General features: G+C 51.0%; 2 protein-coding genes across 10 annotated transcripts in view; one reads left to right on the top strand and one right to left on the bottom strand.

Moving 5' to 3' along the window:
• Window positions 1–10,041, top strand: part of FRYL (FRY like transcription coactivator) — a 188,963-nt gene extending 178,922 nt beyond the window's left edge. For 6 of the 9 annotated variants that reach the window (XM_075422025.1, XM_075422019.1, XM_075422020.1 and 3 more), the window contains 5 exons: window positions 1,000–1,068; window positions 3,936–3,953; window positions 4,893–5,003; window positions 7,348–7,544; window positions 7,921–10,041. In XM_075422025.1, the coding sequence (XP_075278140.1) occupies window positions 1,000–1,068; window positions 3,936–3,953; window positions 4,893–5,003; window positions 7,348–7,544; window positions 7,921–8,179 (654 nt within the window). In that variant the 3' untranslated portion in view covers window positions 8,180–10,041. The remainder of the gene's footprint in view (window positions 1–999; window positions 1,069–3,935; window positions 3,954–4,892; window positions 5,004–7,347; window positions 7,545–7,920) is intronic. The other 3 variants (XM_075422022.1, XM_075422028.1, XM_075422024.1) reach the window with 1 other exon arrangement.
• A 3,382-nt stretch (window positions 10,042–13,423) lies between these two features.
• On the bottom strand, window positions 13,424–15,609 carry ZAR1 (zygote arrest 1). Its single transcript, XM_075420154.1, has 4 exons — window positions 14,830–15,609; window positions 14,640–14,732; window positions 13,655–13,729; window positions 13,424–13,567 (listed from the first exon to the last, which is right to left on the bottom strand). Exons 1-4 carry the CDS (start codon window positions 15,607–15,609, stop codon window positions 13,424–13,426), a joined length of 1,092 nt encoding a protein of 363 aa, XP_075276269.1.
• Between the last annotated feature and the right edge of the window lie 133 nt (window positions 15,610–15,742).

Below are 15,742 nucleotides of genomic sequence, written 5' to 3' on the forward strand. Positions count from 1 at the left end.
AATTATTCTTCCTTGGATGCATAGAGCCTGTTCCTCATTTCAGGAGATGATCTGTCCTTCATCTCAACGGGACGCGTTGCCTTTTCGCTATTACCCAAATTACCTCATGCTTGCAGTTGTTTGCACCGTACAGAAAAATATGCTGGGCACTGTGTCAATGAGAGGAGCGGATCGTATTGTCCACTAAGAGCATAATCGATTCTGCAGATGCTTTATATTAACATTTTTTAATTGGCATGGTTGGTTAAAGCCAGAAGAGGAGATTACCCACTTCTCCCATTAACAAGTGTCTCGTCTGCTATGGGAACTGGGGTTAAATACAGCCCTGGGGTTAAATACAGTAGTCATGAAGGAGAGTGGAATCTGCATCTCTGCGTTGTGTAATGTGAGGACAGTCCATCTCCCTGCCTTGTGCGAGCTGGTGGCGATGCTAAACTCCCACTGGAGAATTTCTGTGTTCAGTTCCATCCCGTAGACCTGCACTCGCATCCAGTTACACCAGAGCTGCGTTTCCTTCTCCTTCTGAAGCAGTCCCAAGGCACGGAACAGGCTTGCTCTTACTCTCTAATTTGAATTAGTGCCATATTAGAAATGCTGAGAAATGATGTTGGTGTAGACCTTGTGCAGTAAGTAAAGAGAATACATGATCTTTAATGAGGGGGATTTTTCTGCCTCTGCCCTCCCGCACGCGCTGTAACCGTACCCAGATTCAATCACAGATCAATACTGACGGGAAAGTCTGCTGTCCTCAGCTGGGGTAAGGAAGCCTACAGGGAATTATTTACAACGGAAGGGAGACAATACAAACTACAAAGTGATACCTCTGAGTGGAAATCATGAGTGGAAAGAACACTGGTGAACAGCTGATCTCGTATCACGGTTCCTGACGTCGTCTCAGAATGTGCCAGAGTTGGTGAAGTCTCTTGCGCAGTTTTAGCACTGTCTGAGTTTTACTCTCTGTTTGGAAGAGGTTTCATCTTGTTGATATTCATTTCGCAGTGGCTAGAAGACTGCAAGAGAACGTTTGGTACCGATGATGGCATTCATGGCACGAACACGGATGCCCAGGTAGGTGTATGTCATCGGCGAGTCTCCGGATACGAGATTATAAAACAGCTTCCAATCTGTTGTGCAAAAATTCTAATATTTGCAGAGAGATTAAAAATGTGCGAAAAGCTTTTCATTTCAGTTATCATATTATCTTTTGGAAACTCAGATTTTTATGAGGTAGTGGTCTAATAAAAAGGGCTCTTTTTAATAAAAGTTGTCCACCCATCTTGGGTCCCAGACTTAATAACTGGCAGTAGATAAGCAGACCAGATACCATCTGTGCACCAGCGAGTCTGCTTCCCTGCAGCTCTTTCTAGAAGAAAAAAGATTAGCGTTCTGCTTATGTGCTCAGATAGACTGTCTAGCCAAAAACCTCTGCTGGATTTCATAGAATTAGTATTATATAAATACATACGACCTTTCTGGGGCCGTTACTTGAGTGGGAAGGAACAGGGAGTGAAGTAGCAGTATGGCCAAAATCTCATGGAACACTGCTGTCGAAATACCATCTAACAGCAATAGGTGAAATAACCTGTTAATATTAGTTCAATATTTTGTATGTATTTGCATGGCAGTCATCCATGTGTAATATTACTAATTGCTATAGTAAGCGATAGCTTTTCCCCAAGCAGATTAGGACTTTTTTTTTTTAACAATAGCTGCATAATATTGACACTGTAGATAAAAATGCAAATGCACAAACTGCCATTAGTAGGTAGAAGGAATCTGCCACCTTGAGTCAAAGGTGTAAGAAAGTAGAATTGCAGGTAGCAGGTGGACTTACCTTTACACGAGGACCTTTTTACAAAAATGCCAAATCTAAGCTGAAATAAGGAGGAATTTTATTCATTTTATTTGGACTATTCATTGGTGCACTCGGTCGTCTGCTGCTGAAAATGTAGTGTTTGGCAACAGGAACATCTACTGTGTGCATGGACTATTCCTTCTTTTATACAGTTTTTATTTGCTCTCATATATATATGTATATTTTTTTTAACCCAATCATAAAATGCACCTGAATTTTTAGATTCGTGAAACGTGATAAGTACTGTCAATTTTTATATTGCACCAAAGTGGCACATTTTTGCCTGTTCCTGCAGGGTTTGAAGACGATAGCCTGTGCGCAGGCGTCGTGTGCCCACTCACGTGGATCGGTTGTGGGGCCCTGCTTCGAGCTGGGTTCTCAATCCCAGCCGGCGAGGCGTGCTGGCCGGTTTTTCTTCATGTGCTCCTTGCACTCGCAGGTTCAGTTAAAATCATTTTAATGTGTGGTATCCACTGAGGAAGAGGAGTCCTGTGAGCCTGCTGCGTAAACAGACGCAGTTCGCAGAAGTGCTGAATTTATTCACAGAAGCTCGTGGGGACTTGGAGGAGACTGAAAAGTGACCAAGGGCAAGATCACTGTGTCAAAAGCCCTCCTCAGTGGGGCGTGGGGCTGAGGAGTCCGTCCAGCCAACCAATTAAAGCTAAAAATGTGGAAGGGTTGTCGTGCTCAGGACAACAGAGCTGCTTCATTCTACAGAGATTTTTTCATTCGCTAACGCAAAGAAGATTTTCTTACTGATTTTTAGCACTGTGGTCAGTATATCTGCGGAACAGCGAGATCAGTTATGTTCTGGCTCATGCATTGCCAGCAGCCTTGCGAGTAAATCTGATTATTGGATTTTTGCTGTTAGTACTTACATGCAAGGCTGAAAGAAAGCATCTGGATTCTGGCTAGACTCTTTGTGAAGGACTGGCAGGTAGAAAAATCAGATTATTTCTCAAGCGAGCAAGTGTGTGAAAGACACAAAGCCATCTTTAAAGGAAAACCTCTCGAATTTTTAGAATAGCTCCCAAGGTGTGGTTATTTATGGCTTACAGTAATGATGAGACCTGGCTTAAGCAATGCAGGAACTTAATGACTAAAAGTATTAAATAACTGACCCTGCCATTCCTCAAAGTCTGATTCTCTGTGCTTCTTTAGAGCGAGCCACAGGATTCCCGTCGACTTTGGCAGTGCAAGGTCTCACCCCTTCGCAGCGCTCTGTGTCCCGGTGGCTTTTTGCTGATTCAATAATTGCGCTGTGTACATGACAGCACGGAGTACGAAAGCACACAGCGTGTAACCTCCACGCATCGTCTGTAACTCTGTGCTTACTACAGCTCAGCTGCGTCTGCCCGGTGGGGTCGGGCATCAGCCGCCTCCTCCTGCGGTGGCTGCGGCCGTGCTGCGTGCTTAGGGGCTGGCAGCACGCCCGGCGCCGCGGGGAGCACACAGCTGAGTTCCCATCCCTAGTCTTTCTAATATACAAATATATTTTCTGACGGTTTCTCTCCCTGCCCCTCTTTCCCAAACGTTTTTCTGAAGTAGCTTGTAAAAGCCAAGTGCCATTAAATTACAGAAATCTCCCAGCGAGCCGTTGAGAACTGAGTTTAGCCAAACCGAGAATTTTCCAGCCTGATTCAGAACCCAAGCTAACCTTGCATCTCAGATTTTAAAAGGCATTGTTTTTGCTTCAATGATAGCGGTACTGAACAAGTAAGAAGCACTGTACAGATGTTCAGACCTAAGTGTCCTTGGGTTTGATTTCCTTAAACGTGCCTGCCTGTAAGGGACTACACAGTGTGTGGAGACCAGAGAGGGTTGTAAGTGAAGTGTGGTACTCGTGTGGTGGGACAACGAAGCCGGTGCTCTCTATCCGTACTTACAGCCACAAGTAATGTCACTTCAAATTCAGCCTGTTCATTTTTTCCATTTAGGGTATATTTGGAGCATGTTGCTTTTATTTCTTCCTCCATTTTACCTGTGACACCTTTTACCTAATGAAAATTATTTCCTGCACTAATTCTTGATCTTTCTTTCTTCCTTTGTATTTTTGTGACCTGCTCATCATCTTGCTTAGCAAATGGAAATTCTAGCAGTAAGTGACGGTTCTTGATTTATCAACTACTTAACCATTCCAGTCACCAAACTGGTCTCCATCTGTCTTGTCCGCTTGTGCCCCAGTGATGTCTCGTCGTAGGCTGTTAGGAGAACGCTGTGTGCTTCAGTTTGGCGTCGTCTAACCCATCGAGCTGTTGGCCCTTTGTAGCTGGTAGGCTCCTGCAGACAGCGGAACGTTACGGCAGGTTATTCCGTTAGCTCTTATGTCTGTGTGTGAAGCGGCGTTAGCGCTGTCTGCACTTGGAGTAGTGTTTTAGAGGCACAAAAATGGAAGCGAGACAGCGCCTAAGTTAATGCTGCTTTTTCATTTCCCTAAGAATATCTCATGTGGTATTTTCTAAAATAGAAGCAGAGCTACCTTTTGTAAAGGAAACATTATTCCTGCCTCCAAGTATGGAATTGTTATTCTCCTCGTACTCCCTCAGGCAGCTGTAATCCAGGTTATATGCTGCGCTGACGTGTTTATATTAATGCTTGTGACAGATTCCATACTTGCAGACCACAGCTGCTTCTTTTGGGTACTAGATCTTAAATTCCCCAACAGCAGAATGCCAACAAGAGAAGCGAGTGATCTGTGAAACTCTGTCTTGGAACGTGACGTTTCAAAGTGCCGTTTGAAAGGCTCTGCGTCCCGCCCCACCCCTTCTTGGAAATGTAGCTTCTTACTAAAAAATCAACTTTCAACCCAAGTGAGAGAGGCTACCTGTCAGTCTCGAGCTGAGTGAGCTTTCAGCTGCTTTCCATCAGCTTCCCGCTACATTAGCTGCTCAATCTTTTTGGCATTTTCTTCAGTAACCAAATAACTACTCTTAATTTTGCGCATTCTCCACTGGAGACGTTGTCGTTTATCGTCCCTTGTACTGGACAGTGGGTGCTTCGCGCTTCCGGAAGGTGACCCTGTCGTTTGCGTTGGCAGGAGCTGGAGCTGTGTCGGAGGCTGTACAAGCTGCATTTCCAGTTGCTGCTTCTGTTCCAAGCCTACTGCAAACTGATCAGCCAAGTCAAAACCATCAAAAAAGAAGCGGAGGTAAGGACAACCGTGCCATTTAGCTACCGATTGTTGACATTTTTAAAGCCAAACAGTTGAAAATGCATTTCGATAACATTTTCATCAGTGGGACATCTTCTTAGAAACTGAAGGAGGGTACCAGCTGTTTTGTAGCCAATTAACAGAAGATTTAAGTGCAGCTTGCAAGAATTTTCCGAGGTGTTCAATTACCTGTGCTGATTTTTGTACAGCTTGAAAGCTTTTAAACAGGTGGGCGTGCAGGGAGTCCGGTGATGAGGATTTGAGATATTTCAGCCGCGCTCCTGGTGCCTTCTAATCAAGCTCCCATCAAAGCCCATCAACTCCAATCAGCAGAATTCTGCCACGAGGCCCCTTTCCATCACCCCGGCGTTCCCTGTCGCGCACGCCATCGCTCGCTCCCGGTTGATTTATAGATTAACCGTGGTCCTTCAGCCACCCTTCCGTTACTCCGCGGCCGTACTCCCCATCCGAAGCGCGGTTGGGAACGCGTCCTAGACATCTTCTGCCTGATTTTTTTGTCTGCTAACTGGAGAAGTAAAATGTGTCTTCCAGCTGTGCGCTTGTGGTGCATACGTGATGTTAATTGAGTTAATCTGCTATTAATAATGTCTTCTGAACGTTCTCCCCCGGGTCTGTAATGCAATCAACAGAGGCCTGGTCTTACTTAGGCAGGAAAATGAAAAAGTGGGGTTAAAGTCTTTGGGTTTTGAGTAGCTTAGGAAAAACCGATGCGTGTTCCTCACTTAGATTTCCAGATTTTCGTAGAGGCTGCAAATAATGGAGCTCACCTCTGCCTGGAGAATGTTCTGGAAGGTTGGCGTCACACCAGGCCCGCTTCTTGCCTAAGTCAGATGTAGAATCATATTCTGAGCGGAGGCCTTGTCTTCTACGCTGGAGCTGAAGCCAAAGACATTATTATGAATACGGGCTGCACTGCGGCTACTCTGCTGGGTTACCAGTCTTTTTTCTTCATATTTAAGTTGTCCTTGTAATAACACAACGGCTGCTGTACTTTTCTAAAGTGTTTAATTCTTCTTGTCAGTTGAATTGTTATTAAGTGATGTGGGGAGAAGAATGTATTTTGGGAACCAAATTGTAAAAGAGCTAACTAGGATGGAAACTTCATCAGGGGAAAGCCCAAATACCTGACGGGCACGCTTGGGCCGTTACATTAGCCGTACAGTCAAGCAACCGCAGGCAATAGGTGGATGCACCTTTTCTGCCTCCCATTGATGACTGCAAAGAGGAGGAAAATGCAAGTCTGGTCTGCTGAAAATATGTGTAAACTAGAAAAGCTCACAGAATCCCAGCATGGCAGGGGTTGGCAGGGCCCTCTGTGGGTCACCCAGCCCAACCCCCTGCCCAAGCAGGGTCACCCAGAGCAGGCTGCACAGCACCGCGTCCAGGCGGGTCTTGAATGTCTCCAGAGAAGGAGACTCCACAGCCTCCCTGGGCAGCCTGGGCCAGGGCTCCATCACCCTCAGAGGGAAGAAGTTCTTCCTCGGGTTCAGCTGGAGCTTCCTCTGCTTCAGTTTGTGCCCGTTGCCCCTTGTCCTGTCGCTGGGCACCACTGGAAAGAGTCTGGCCCCATCCTCCTGACCCCCACCCTGCAGATATTTAGAGGCATTTCTAAGGTCCCCTCACAGCCTTCTCTTCTCCAGGCTGAACAAGCCCAGCTCCCTCAGCCTCTCCTCACAGAAGAGATGCTCCAGTCCCCTCCTCATCCTCGTAGCCCTCCGCTGGACTCTCTCCAGCAGCTCCTCATCTTGCTTGACCTGGGGAGCCCAGCACTGGACCCAGCACTGCAGATGGGGCCTCAGTAGGGCAGAGCAGAGGGGGAGGGGAACCTCCCTCGCCCTGCTGCCCACACTCCTCTTGATGCACCCCAGGATCCCATTGGCCTTCTTGGCAGCCAGGGCACGCTGCTGGCTCATGGTCACCCTGTCGTTCCCCAGCACTCCCAGTCCCTCTCCGCAGAGCTGCTCTCCAGCAGGTCCACCCCCAGCCTGTACTGGTGCCTGGGGTTGTTCCTCCCCAGGTGCAGGACCCTGCCCTTGCCCTTGTTGAACCTCATCAGGTTCCTCTCTACCCAACTTTCCAGCCTGTCCAGGTCTTGCTGGATGGCAGCACAGCCTTCCGGTGTGTCCACCACCCCTCCCAGTTTGGTGTCATCAGCAAACTTGCTGAGCGTACACTCTAACTCTTCATCCAGGTCGTTGATGAAGTTGAACAAGACTGGGCCCAGTACTGACCCCTGAGGGACACCACTGGTTACCGGCCTCCAACCAGACTCAGCGCCGCTGATGCCAACCCTCTGAGCTCTGCCCCGTGTTTGTTTTAGGTCATCAACATGTCTGAAGAACTTGCTCTTTTGGAGAGCTGTCTGAAGGAGGCCGAGGCTGCGTCCGACAGCGGTATCGAAGAAATGGAAATTGCGGAGGCTTCCCAAGCGAGCACGGAGACGGCCATCCACTCGCTCATCGAAACCCTGCGGAACAAGGAGTTTGTGTCCGCTGTGGCGCAGGTCAAGGCTTTCAGGTACGTGCTGAAGGACTGCCTGCAGACCCGAGTTCGCTCGAGGGCCTTTTGAATTTCAAGACAGGGAGTAGGCACTGTGCCAGGGTTTTTCAGCTCTTGCTGGATGTCCTTCTTGAAAAGGACAAGCACTGTTGCTTCATTCCCGCTTGTTCATACGCATTTTGTGATTTAAAAAAAAAAAGCAGTTCTAGCAATACTTGTTCCTTAGAATTTCCTTCTGAGAAAATGAAACTGTGAACTCTCAGGACTCTACAGAAGCAGCATTTCTCTTGCATTTTCCTGTGCCTTCTGTTCAAATGTCTGTTTGAAGAACAATAATATTTTAAAATATAGACTTTTTTTTTTTAATGTTTAAATCCCAATTGTGTGTTTACAGATCTATCTGGCCCCACGACATCTTTGGCAGTTCTGAAGACGACCCGGTTCAAACGTTGCTGCACATATATTTCCGTCACCAGACGCTTGGCCAGACTGGCAGCTTCGCAGTAGTAGGCTCCAACCAAGACATGTCCGAGGCCAGCTCAAAGCTGATGGAACTCAATCTAGAAATTCGAGAGTCTCTACGCGTGGTGCAATCCTATCAGCTTCTAGGGAAAATCAAACCAAGAGTAAATCTTGTGAGCACTGGATTCTGAACAGCTGTCATTTAGAAAAGAACTGGTGATGAAGATGCTTCAGACTATTATTGAGCACCTTTCATAAAAAAAACACACAGAAAAAAAAAAACAAAACAAAAAAACAAACCTCCAGCAATCCTGACAACGAACAGAGTTTCATCACAGCAAGAAACCGCTTCATCAGAAGTTAAAAATCTGAAAATTGAAGTGACCATCTTACTTGACTGCTCTTTCTACACAGTAGCTGTGTGGCAGTAGTATTTTTTTATGAAATTTATGTATTAAAAAAACTACATGAAAGGAAAAGGGCTTAAATGTAATGCATACTGATGCATTCTTTTCTGTTGTGCCAGAACTACAAATGGCGTTTGCAGTTCACAGCCTCTGCAGGCTGAAGCGGGACCGCAGGTGGGATGAGGCTAAAATCCAGGGCGCTTTATTTTGGCTGAAGACCTGCAAGGCTTCCTGGCTTCCCAGCTGTAGCAGACCTGGTCATCAGCTAACACCAAACCAGGCACTCCGCAGTCTCGTGAAGATTCTCAGCCACGAGTGGAACGACTTGGGACTGCAAAACCCCCTTGACTTCTCAGTGTTTTATTCGCTGTTGTTGTCTGGAACGAGGAGATGATGCGTGTGAGTTCGAATGTGTGGCTACGTGGCAGTTGTTTTTTTTTTTTTGAAGGTGTGGGTGATTGTTAAATGAGGTCTCAGAGCACGCTTGAAAGAGCTGCAAGATTATTTTTGAAGAAATTTTATTTTATTAGGTCTAATCTTCATAGTGTGTAAATGTTAGGACATTTAATAATATTTTAAACTGGGATTTCCCAGTGTTTCTAAAAGAAATAATATATCTGTTAACTTTATTGGAATGCTGCTCAGTTCTCTGATCAGTGCTTATGTTACAAATATTGATAACAACTAACCAAAAAGTAGCTGCCTGCAGAGACTTTAAAATGTATATTAAAGATATATGCTGCCCATCAGCAACTCTCATTAGAAGTTAACTTATTTTATTCTGTATATATTCTAGAAACTGTATAGTGCAAACCCAGTATTTTTCTTGTAAATCTGTGCAATGCACTGTTAAGACAGTCGGTGTATAAAGCTATGAGGGGAAGGGGGGGGTCTCCCCCCCGGTAGTCACGTGCGTTACTTGCAGTCCGAGTAGCCTGCAGGGTTCAAAGAGCTTGGATGCCCGTACCTGCATCTTCATCACTCGGCTTAAACCTAAGGAATTGGGACTAGGGAGAGGAAAAATAAAAGACTGACTACCAAAACATGCAAACAGGCAATATACTCATGGTTCAGTGTCAGAGTCTGTAGCATAAAACAAACTGGATTCTGTCAAAACCAACAGCGTTTTGTATTAAAAAAAAAAAAAAAAAAAATAAACCAGAAAAAAAGAATGTAGTCCCCCGATTCCTGTGATTTGAAAGGAACACCCAGTATTTTTATATACATCTCCTACCCACTGTGATTTTTTCTTTTTAACAGGCTCTAGTTCCAGAGTTCAGAATGTAGAATTGCAATTCTTCACTCTGCCTTTTTGGGGGGAATGGGACCCCACCAGAAATGTAATTATACTGAAATGCATTAATGGCAGGCACTGTGCACGCTGTTGGACTGCTGGCAGCGGTGATGTTATCCTAACAAGCTCTGTAACTGGTCAAGGCACATCCATCACCACTGTATTTTTTTTTCCCCCCGTCCCTGATAAAGTTGAATTATTTTGATGGTTTTGTGGTACTGTAGATGGTGTTCTTAATTATTTAATAAGTATTTACCGGGGGTAAGTTAGTTTTATTTAGTGGCGCATTACACTTTTATTTACATCATCTTTTACCAGCTTTTTTTGTAAAAATAAAAGCCATTGTATCTGTCATTTTGTGTATTTTTACAAGCTAGAGTTTAAAGACTTTAGCTGAACGCTGGTAGGAGAAGCCTGGCTGCCCTGAAATCATGGGGTTTTTTCCATTTATATCCTGTCAAGGCAACAGCATTTCCCTAGACATCTTCTGAAGCCCTTAAAGGATTTCTCCTGCAAACATAAATCTGGATAGGCGATTCCTTACGTTACGCATCTTCCTCCGCTGACGGTGACTCGTGGGACCTGCCCTGCGGAGCAGAATCCTGCTGTTCTCATTGCTATGACTCCATGAAGCTTTCCCAGAATGTACTGACTCAACGGCTGCGTAAGCCGTCACCCTGCGTGACCCGGTGCCAGGTCTGGGCCAAATCCAAAGCTGCGGGGAAGCTGCCCAGAAACCAGCAAACCATCAGCCACCCGCTGCAGGACATCACCAGCACGGCACCAGCCAAGCCACCATGTGTGAAGAGTCTGCAGAAGGCGGCTGTGTGGGGCGAGCTCCAGCTGTCTGTGGTGAGCTGGAAGCACGAAGGCTGTCCCTTCCACTCTGCACAGTCACGCAGGCCACGAGCCGCGTTCCTCCTTCCTGCCGAGGCCAGGAACCAGCGCCCGTGACGCACAGTGTGTGCTCTCAAGGACAAGACAGAGCAGTAAACTGGGAAAGGGCGCAGGGCGGTACTTCGGCATCAAGCAGTAGAATCAGCAAGGTTGGAAAAGACCTCGACATCAAGTCCAACCGTCAACCCAACACCCCCATGCCTGCTAAACCATGTCCCCAAGTGCCACATCCGCATGGTTTCTGAACCCCTCCAGGGATGGGGACTCCACCACCTCCCTGGGCAGCCTGGTCCAGTGCCTGACCACGCTTTCAGTGAAGAATTTTTTCCTATTACCCCATCTAAACCTCCCCTGATGCAACTTGAGGCCATCGCCTCTCATCCTATCGCTGGTTACCTGGAAGAAGAGGCCAACCCCTGCCTCCCTCCACCCTCCTTCCAGGTAGTTGTGGACAGCAATAAGGTCTCCCCTCAGCCTCCTCTTCTCCAGACTGAACAGCCCCAGCTCCCTCAGCCGCTCCTCATCAGACTTGTTCTCCAGACCCCTCCCCAGCCTCGCTGCCCTTCTTTGACAAAGCACTGGATATATTTATGCAAGAGGAATGACACACAGAGCTGAGGAACACTACAGGGTGAAGGAAAGCTGGTTTCATACCACAGCCCCCTGCCCTCTGCTCCCTCCCAGCCTCAAAACCTTGCAGTAGCTGATGAAAGCAGGGCCAGCTCTTCGCCGCTGCCTGCCACAGGGAGCCTTCGTCAGCTGCTTGGTGGGACCAGTTGCTGCTGAAGCAAGTTCCCATCAGCTAGGCCTCCTCTACATCTTAGAAGCAACGGCTGCTTTGGCTGTCGTTGGTGGGGATGGCAACTCTTAAGACATACTAAATTTCACTTTAGGCTTTTAATAATTGCTAAGAGTCACCGTATTCACAGCAAGCAATCCTCCAAGCAATGCTTGTGAGGGCATCTGCAGAAGTAGGAAGCATTCAGCTGTTTAGTGCCCAGTGACAGGTCAAGGGGCAACGGGCACAAACTGAAGCAGAAATTCCAGCTGAACCCGAGGAAGAACTTCTTCCCTCTGAGGGTGCCGGAGCCCTGGCCCAGGCTGCCCAGGGAGGCTGTGGAGTCTCCTTCTCTGGAGATATTCCAGCCCCGCCTGGACGTGGTGCTGTGCAGCCTGCTCTGGGTGACCCTGCTTGGGCAGGGGGTTGGGCTGGGTGACCCACAGAGGGCCCTGCCAACCCTGACCAGGCTGTGATTCTGTAACTGCTCCCATTGCCACAGGACCTCCTACAGACATGGCGCAGAACTTGAGTTCTCAAACTCCTTACCGAGGTGCCGAGACTCACCACGGTCAGCCTCCCAAACCGCATCCATCGGGAACAGCTACGGCCATCAGGATGGGGCAGGCACCCAGGAAAACACGACTGAAGAGCATCCTTAGAGGGAAATGTGCTTGGAAGTAGAGATCCCAGGTGATGTCTCAGCCGATGCTCCTCAGGCTGGAGCCTTGGCTCTGCTCATAGCTGGTAGCAGCACTGCAGCCGTCACACAGCATGGGCTCCAACCGCCTGCCCCCCGCTACGGGGTGGTCTCCAGTAAGCTGGTGACAGGGGTAGGTGGGTTTGCTGAGATAAATCTGCCTTCCCCCACAGCAGACAGCTGAACCATAACGAGGGGAAGCTCTTTGAGGGCCCCTAAGCACACAGCTCTTCATGCATCACCTGCAGGTACCAGCAGAAGCCAGGCAGATGCAGTATCACTTTAACATGTCCCTCCTCCTGGTGACCTTGTGGAAGTAAAGACTGGCAACTCATGTAGGAGGAGACCATCAGCAACTCCCTTCCCCAGCAGCCTGGGAGAACTGTTCCTGAAGACACACTGACCACAAGCTCTCTCTTGCCTTTAGGAGGTGAGACCACCAGCTCACCTAAACGCAGACCAGCTGGACCAGTAGAAGTGACCTAATTTTTACCTAGCAGTTCTCCACCATTTCCTAGCCATGAAGTGGAGAAGACTTTCTACATGGAAGAGTGCACAGTGAGTATTGTGAGGTGTTCATGGAAACACAGAATGGTTTGGGTTGGGAGGGACATTAAAAATCATCTGGTTCCAACCCCCCTGCCATGAGCAGGGACATCTCCCACCAGACCAGGGTGCTCAGAGCTCCATCCAACCTGGCCTTGAACCCTGCCAGGGAGGGGGCAGCCACAGCTTCTCTGGGCAACCTGGGCCAGGGCCTCACCACCCTCATGGGGAAGAATTTCTTCCTGATATCTCATCTAAATCTGCCCTCTTTTAGTTTAGAGCCGTTCCCCCTTGTCCTATCACTACACACCCTTGTGAAAAGCCCCTCTCCATCCTTCCTGTAGCCCCTCCAGGCACTGGCAGCTGCTCTAAGGTCACCCTGGAGCCTTCTCTTCTCCAGGCTGAATAGCCCAGCTCCCTCAGCCTGTCCTCGTAGCAGAGGTGCTCCAGCCCTCGGATCATCTTGGTGGCCCTCCTCTGGACCCGCTCCAACACATCCATGTCCTTCCTGTGCTGGGGGCTCCAGAGCTGGACACATGAGCGATGCCCCACTACCTGCTGTAGGTACCAAGGAGTAGTTGAAGGGTAGGAGCCATTAACAGACACCCTTTCCCTCCTGAGATTCTACAAAGTTGCCCATTTACAGAAGGTTATTTCTGGGCTCTTCTCCAACCTAAGCTAGAGGAGTTGCAAAGGCCACCTCACCATGCTTTGCCATACCTTTATTCACACGCTTTCCCAGCAGCACCTGGCTGCGTACCATCAGACAACAACAACCACCTCAGCCTGCTCTCTGGCAGACCCCCAGCCCCCTCAGATGATGTACTTGAAGCTGAAGGTGCTGTCGCAGGAGAGCCGCTTGCCCTTGCACCGCCCGCACAGGTCCTGCCGGTGGGGCCTCTTCGGGTCCACGTGGCGCAGCTTGACGGGGCACGCGCAGCGCGTCTGCTTGCAGCTCTGCGGAGGGGAGCGGGGACACAGGGCGTGAGGGGGGGGCACGGACACGCAGCGGCCCGGGGGGTCCCGGTGTGGGGGGTGGGTTACCTGGCAGGTGATGTCCTCCACGCGGTACGGGTTGTAGGACTTCTGGCAGGTGCGGCAGAACTGGCGGAAATACACCTTTTGGGGGGGGAAATGAGGGGTGTCAGCAGCGGGGCCACCCCACTCCCAAGCCCAGTGCTGGGCTCCCCAGTTTGAGAAAGATGAAGAGCTACTGGAGAGAGTCCAGCGGAGGGCTACGAGGATGAGGAGGGGACTGGAGCATCTCTCCTATGAGGAGAGGCTGAGGGAGCTGGGCTTGTTCAGCCTGGAGAAGAGAAGGCTGAGAGGGGACCTTATCAATGCCTACAAATATCTGCAGGGTGGGGGTCAGGAGGACGGGACCAGACTCTTTCCAGTGGTGCCCAGCGACAGGACAAGGGGCAACGGGCACAAACTGAAGCAGAGGAAGCTCCAGCTGAACATGAGGAAGAACTTCTTCCCTCTGAGGGTGACGGAGCCCTGGCCCAGGCTGCCCAGGGAGGCTGTGGAGTCTCCTTCTCTGGAGATATTCCAGACCCACCTGGACGCGGTGCTGTGCAGCCTGCTCTGGGTGACCCTGCTTGGGCAGGGGGTTGGGCTGGGGGACCCACAGAGGGCTCTTCCAACCCCTACTATTCTGTGATTCTGTGGGACCTTATCAATGCCTACAAATATCTGCAGGGTGGGTGTCAGGAGGACGGGGCCAGACTCTGTTCAGTGGTGCCCAGCGACAGGACAAGGGGCAACGGGCACAAACTGAAGCAGAGGAAGTTCCAGCTGAACCCGAGGAAGAACTTCTTCCCTCTGAGGGTGACGGAGCCCTGGCCCAGGCTGCCCAGGGAGGCTGTGGAGTCTCCTTCTCTGGAGATATTCCAGCCCCGCCTGGACGCGGTGCTGTGCAGCCTGCTCTGGGTGACCCTGCTTGGGCAGGGGGTTGGGCTGGGTGACCCACAGAGGTCCCTGCCCACCCCCACCACACTGCGAGCCCCGCCGTGACGGCCCCGGTTACCTTGTTGGTGCCCTGGACGCACCAGACGTACGCGCTCTCCCAGCGCACGTTGCACTCCTTGCAGTGGTAGTAGCCGTACTTCTGCTCCAGGAACTGACCCGGGGGGGGACACACGGACACGGCCGTTACTCGACGGGGCGGGAGCCTCCTCGACCCCCCCCCCCCCCCCCCCCCAAAGCCCCCTCCTCACCTGGAAGCGCAGCCGGGTCTTGCCCGCCGCCGGCTCCTGCTTCGGAGGGGCGGCTGGCGGCTCTGCCCGGGCTTCTTCTTCTTCTTCTTCCTCCTCCTCCTCCTTCTTCTTCTCCTCCTCCTTCTCCTCCTGGCTTTCCCCCGACGGCTCGGCGCCGGCCTCGGGGGGCTTCTCCCAGCTGGCCCTCACGGCAGCAGCCTCCGCTTCGCGCTGCTCCCTCCGCGCCGCATCTTCCTCCTCCTCCCCCCCGACGGCCCCTTCCTCCTCCTCCTCCTCCTCCCGCAGCCGCTCGGGCTCCTCCAGGCAGGCCGCCAGCCTGCGGGACCCCACCGGCGAGTAGACGGCGACGGTGCGGGGGAAGCGCACGGCGCGGGGGCCGGCGCTGGCGGGGCTGCCCAGCTCCCGCAGCGCGGCGGGGACGGCGGCAGGCGGGCCCCGACGGCGCGGCAGCGTGCGGGGCCCCAGGGAGCACTGCACCGAGGCGTCCCGCCGCGGGTTCACCTGCACCCCGACCTCCTTGGTGTTGGCTCTGCGGAGCCGCGGCGTCAGCTCGGGGTTCACCTGGGACAGGATGGCCTTCAGCTGCGCCCGCTGGTAGTTCTCCAGGTACTCGGCCGCCGCCGCCTCCCCGTCCCCGTAGCCCGAGAGGTAACCGCTGCCCCGGGGCCGCCAGCCGCCCCCCCCCGCCGCCGCCCCCCCCTTGCCCTTGGGCGGGGGGTAGCGGTAGGAGTAGGGGGGGTAAGCGGCGTACAGGTAGCTCTCCATGGCCTCCTCCGCCATCGCGACCGGCCCGGGGGGGGTGAGCCCGGGAGCGGCCTTAAATACCCCCGGGAGGGGCTGGACCTCCCGGCCCGGTGAGCGCCGGCCTCGGCTGCCCCTTCCCCAGGTGCGGGGCATCGGGCTGGGCCCCCCC

The sequence above is a fragment of the Opisthocomus hoazin genome, chromosome 5 (assembly GCF_030867145.1).
Source record: "Opisthocomus hoazin isolate bOpiHoa1 chromosome 5, bOpiHoa1.hap1, whole genome shotgun sequence".
Classification (NCBI taxonomy): domain Eukaryota; kingdom Metazoa; phylum Chordata; class Aves; order Opisthocomiformes; family Opisthocomidae; genus Opisthocomus; species Opisthocomus hoazin.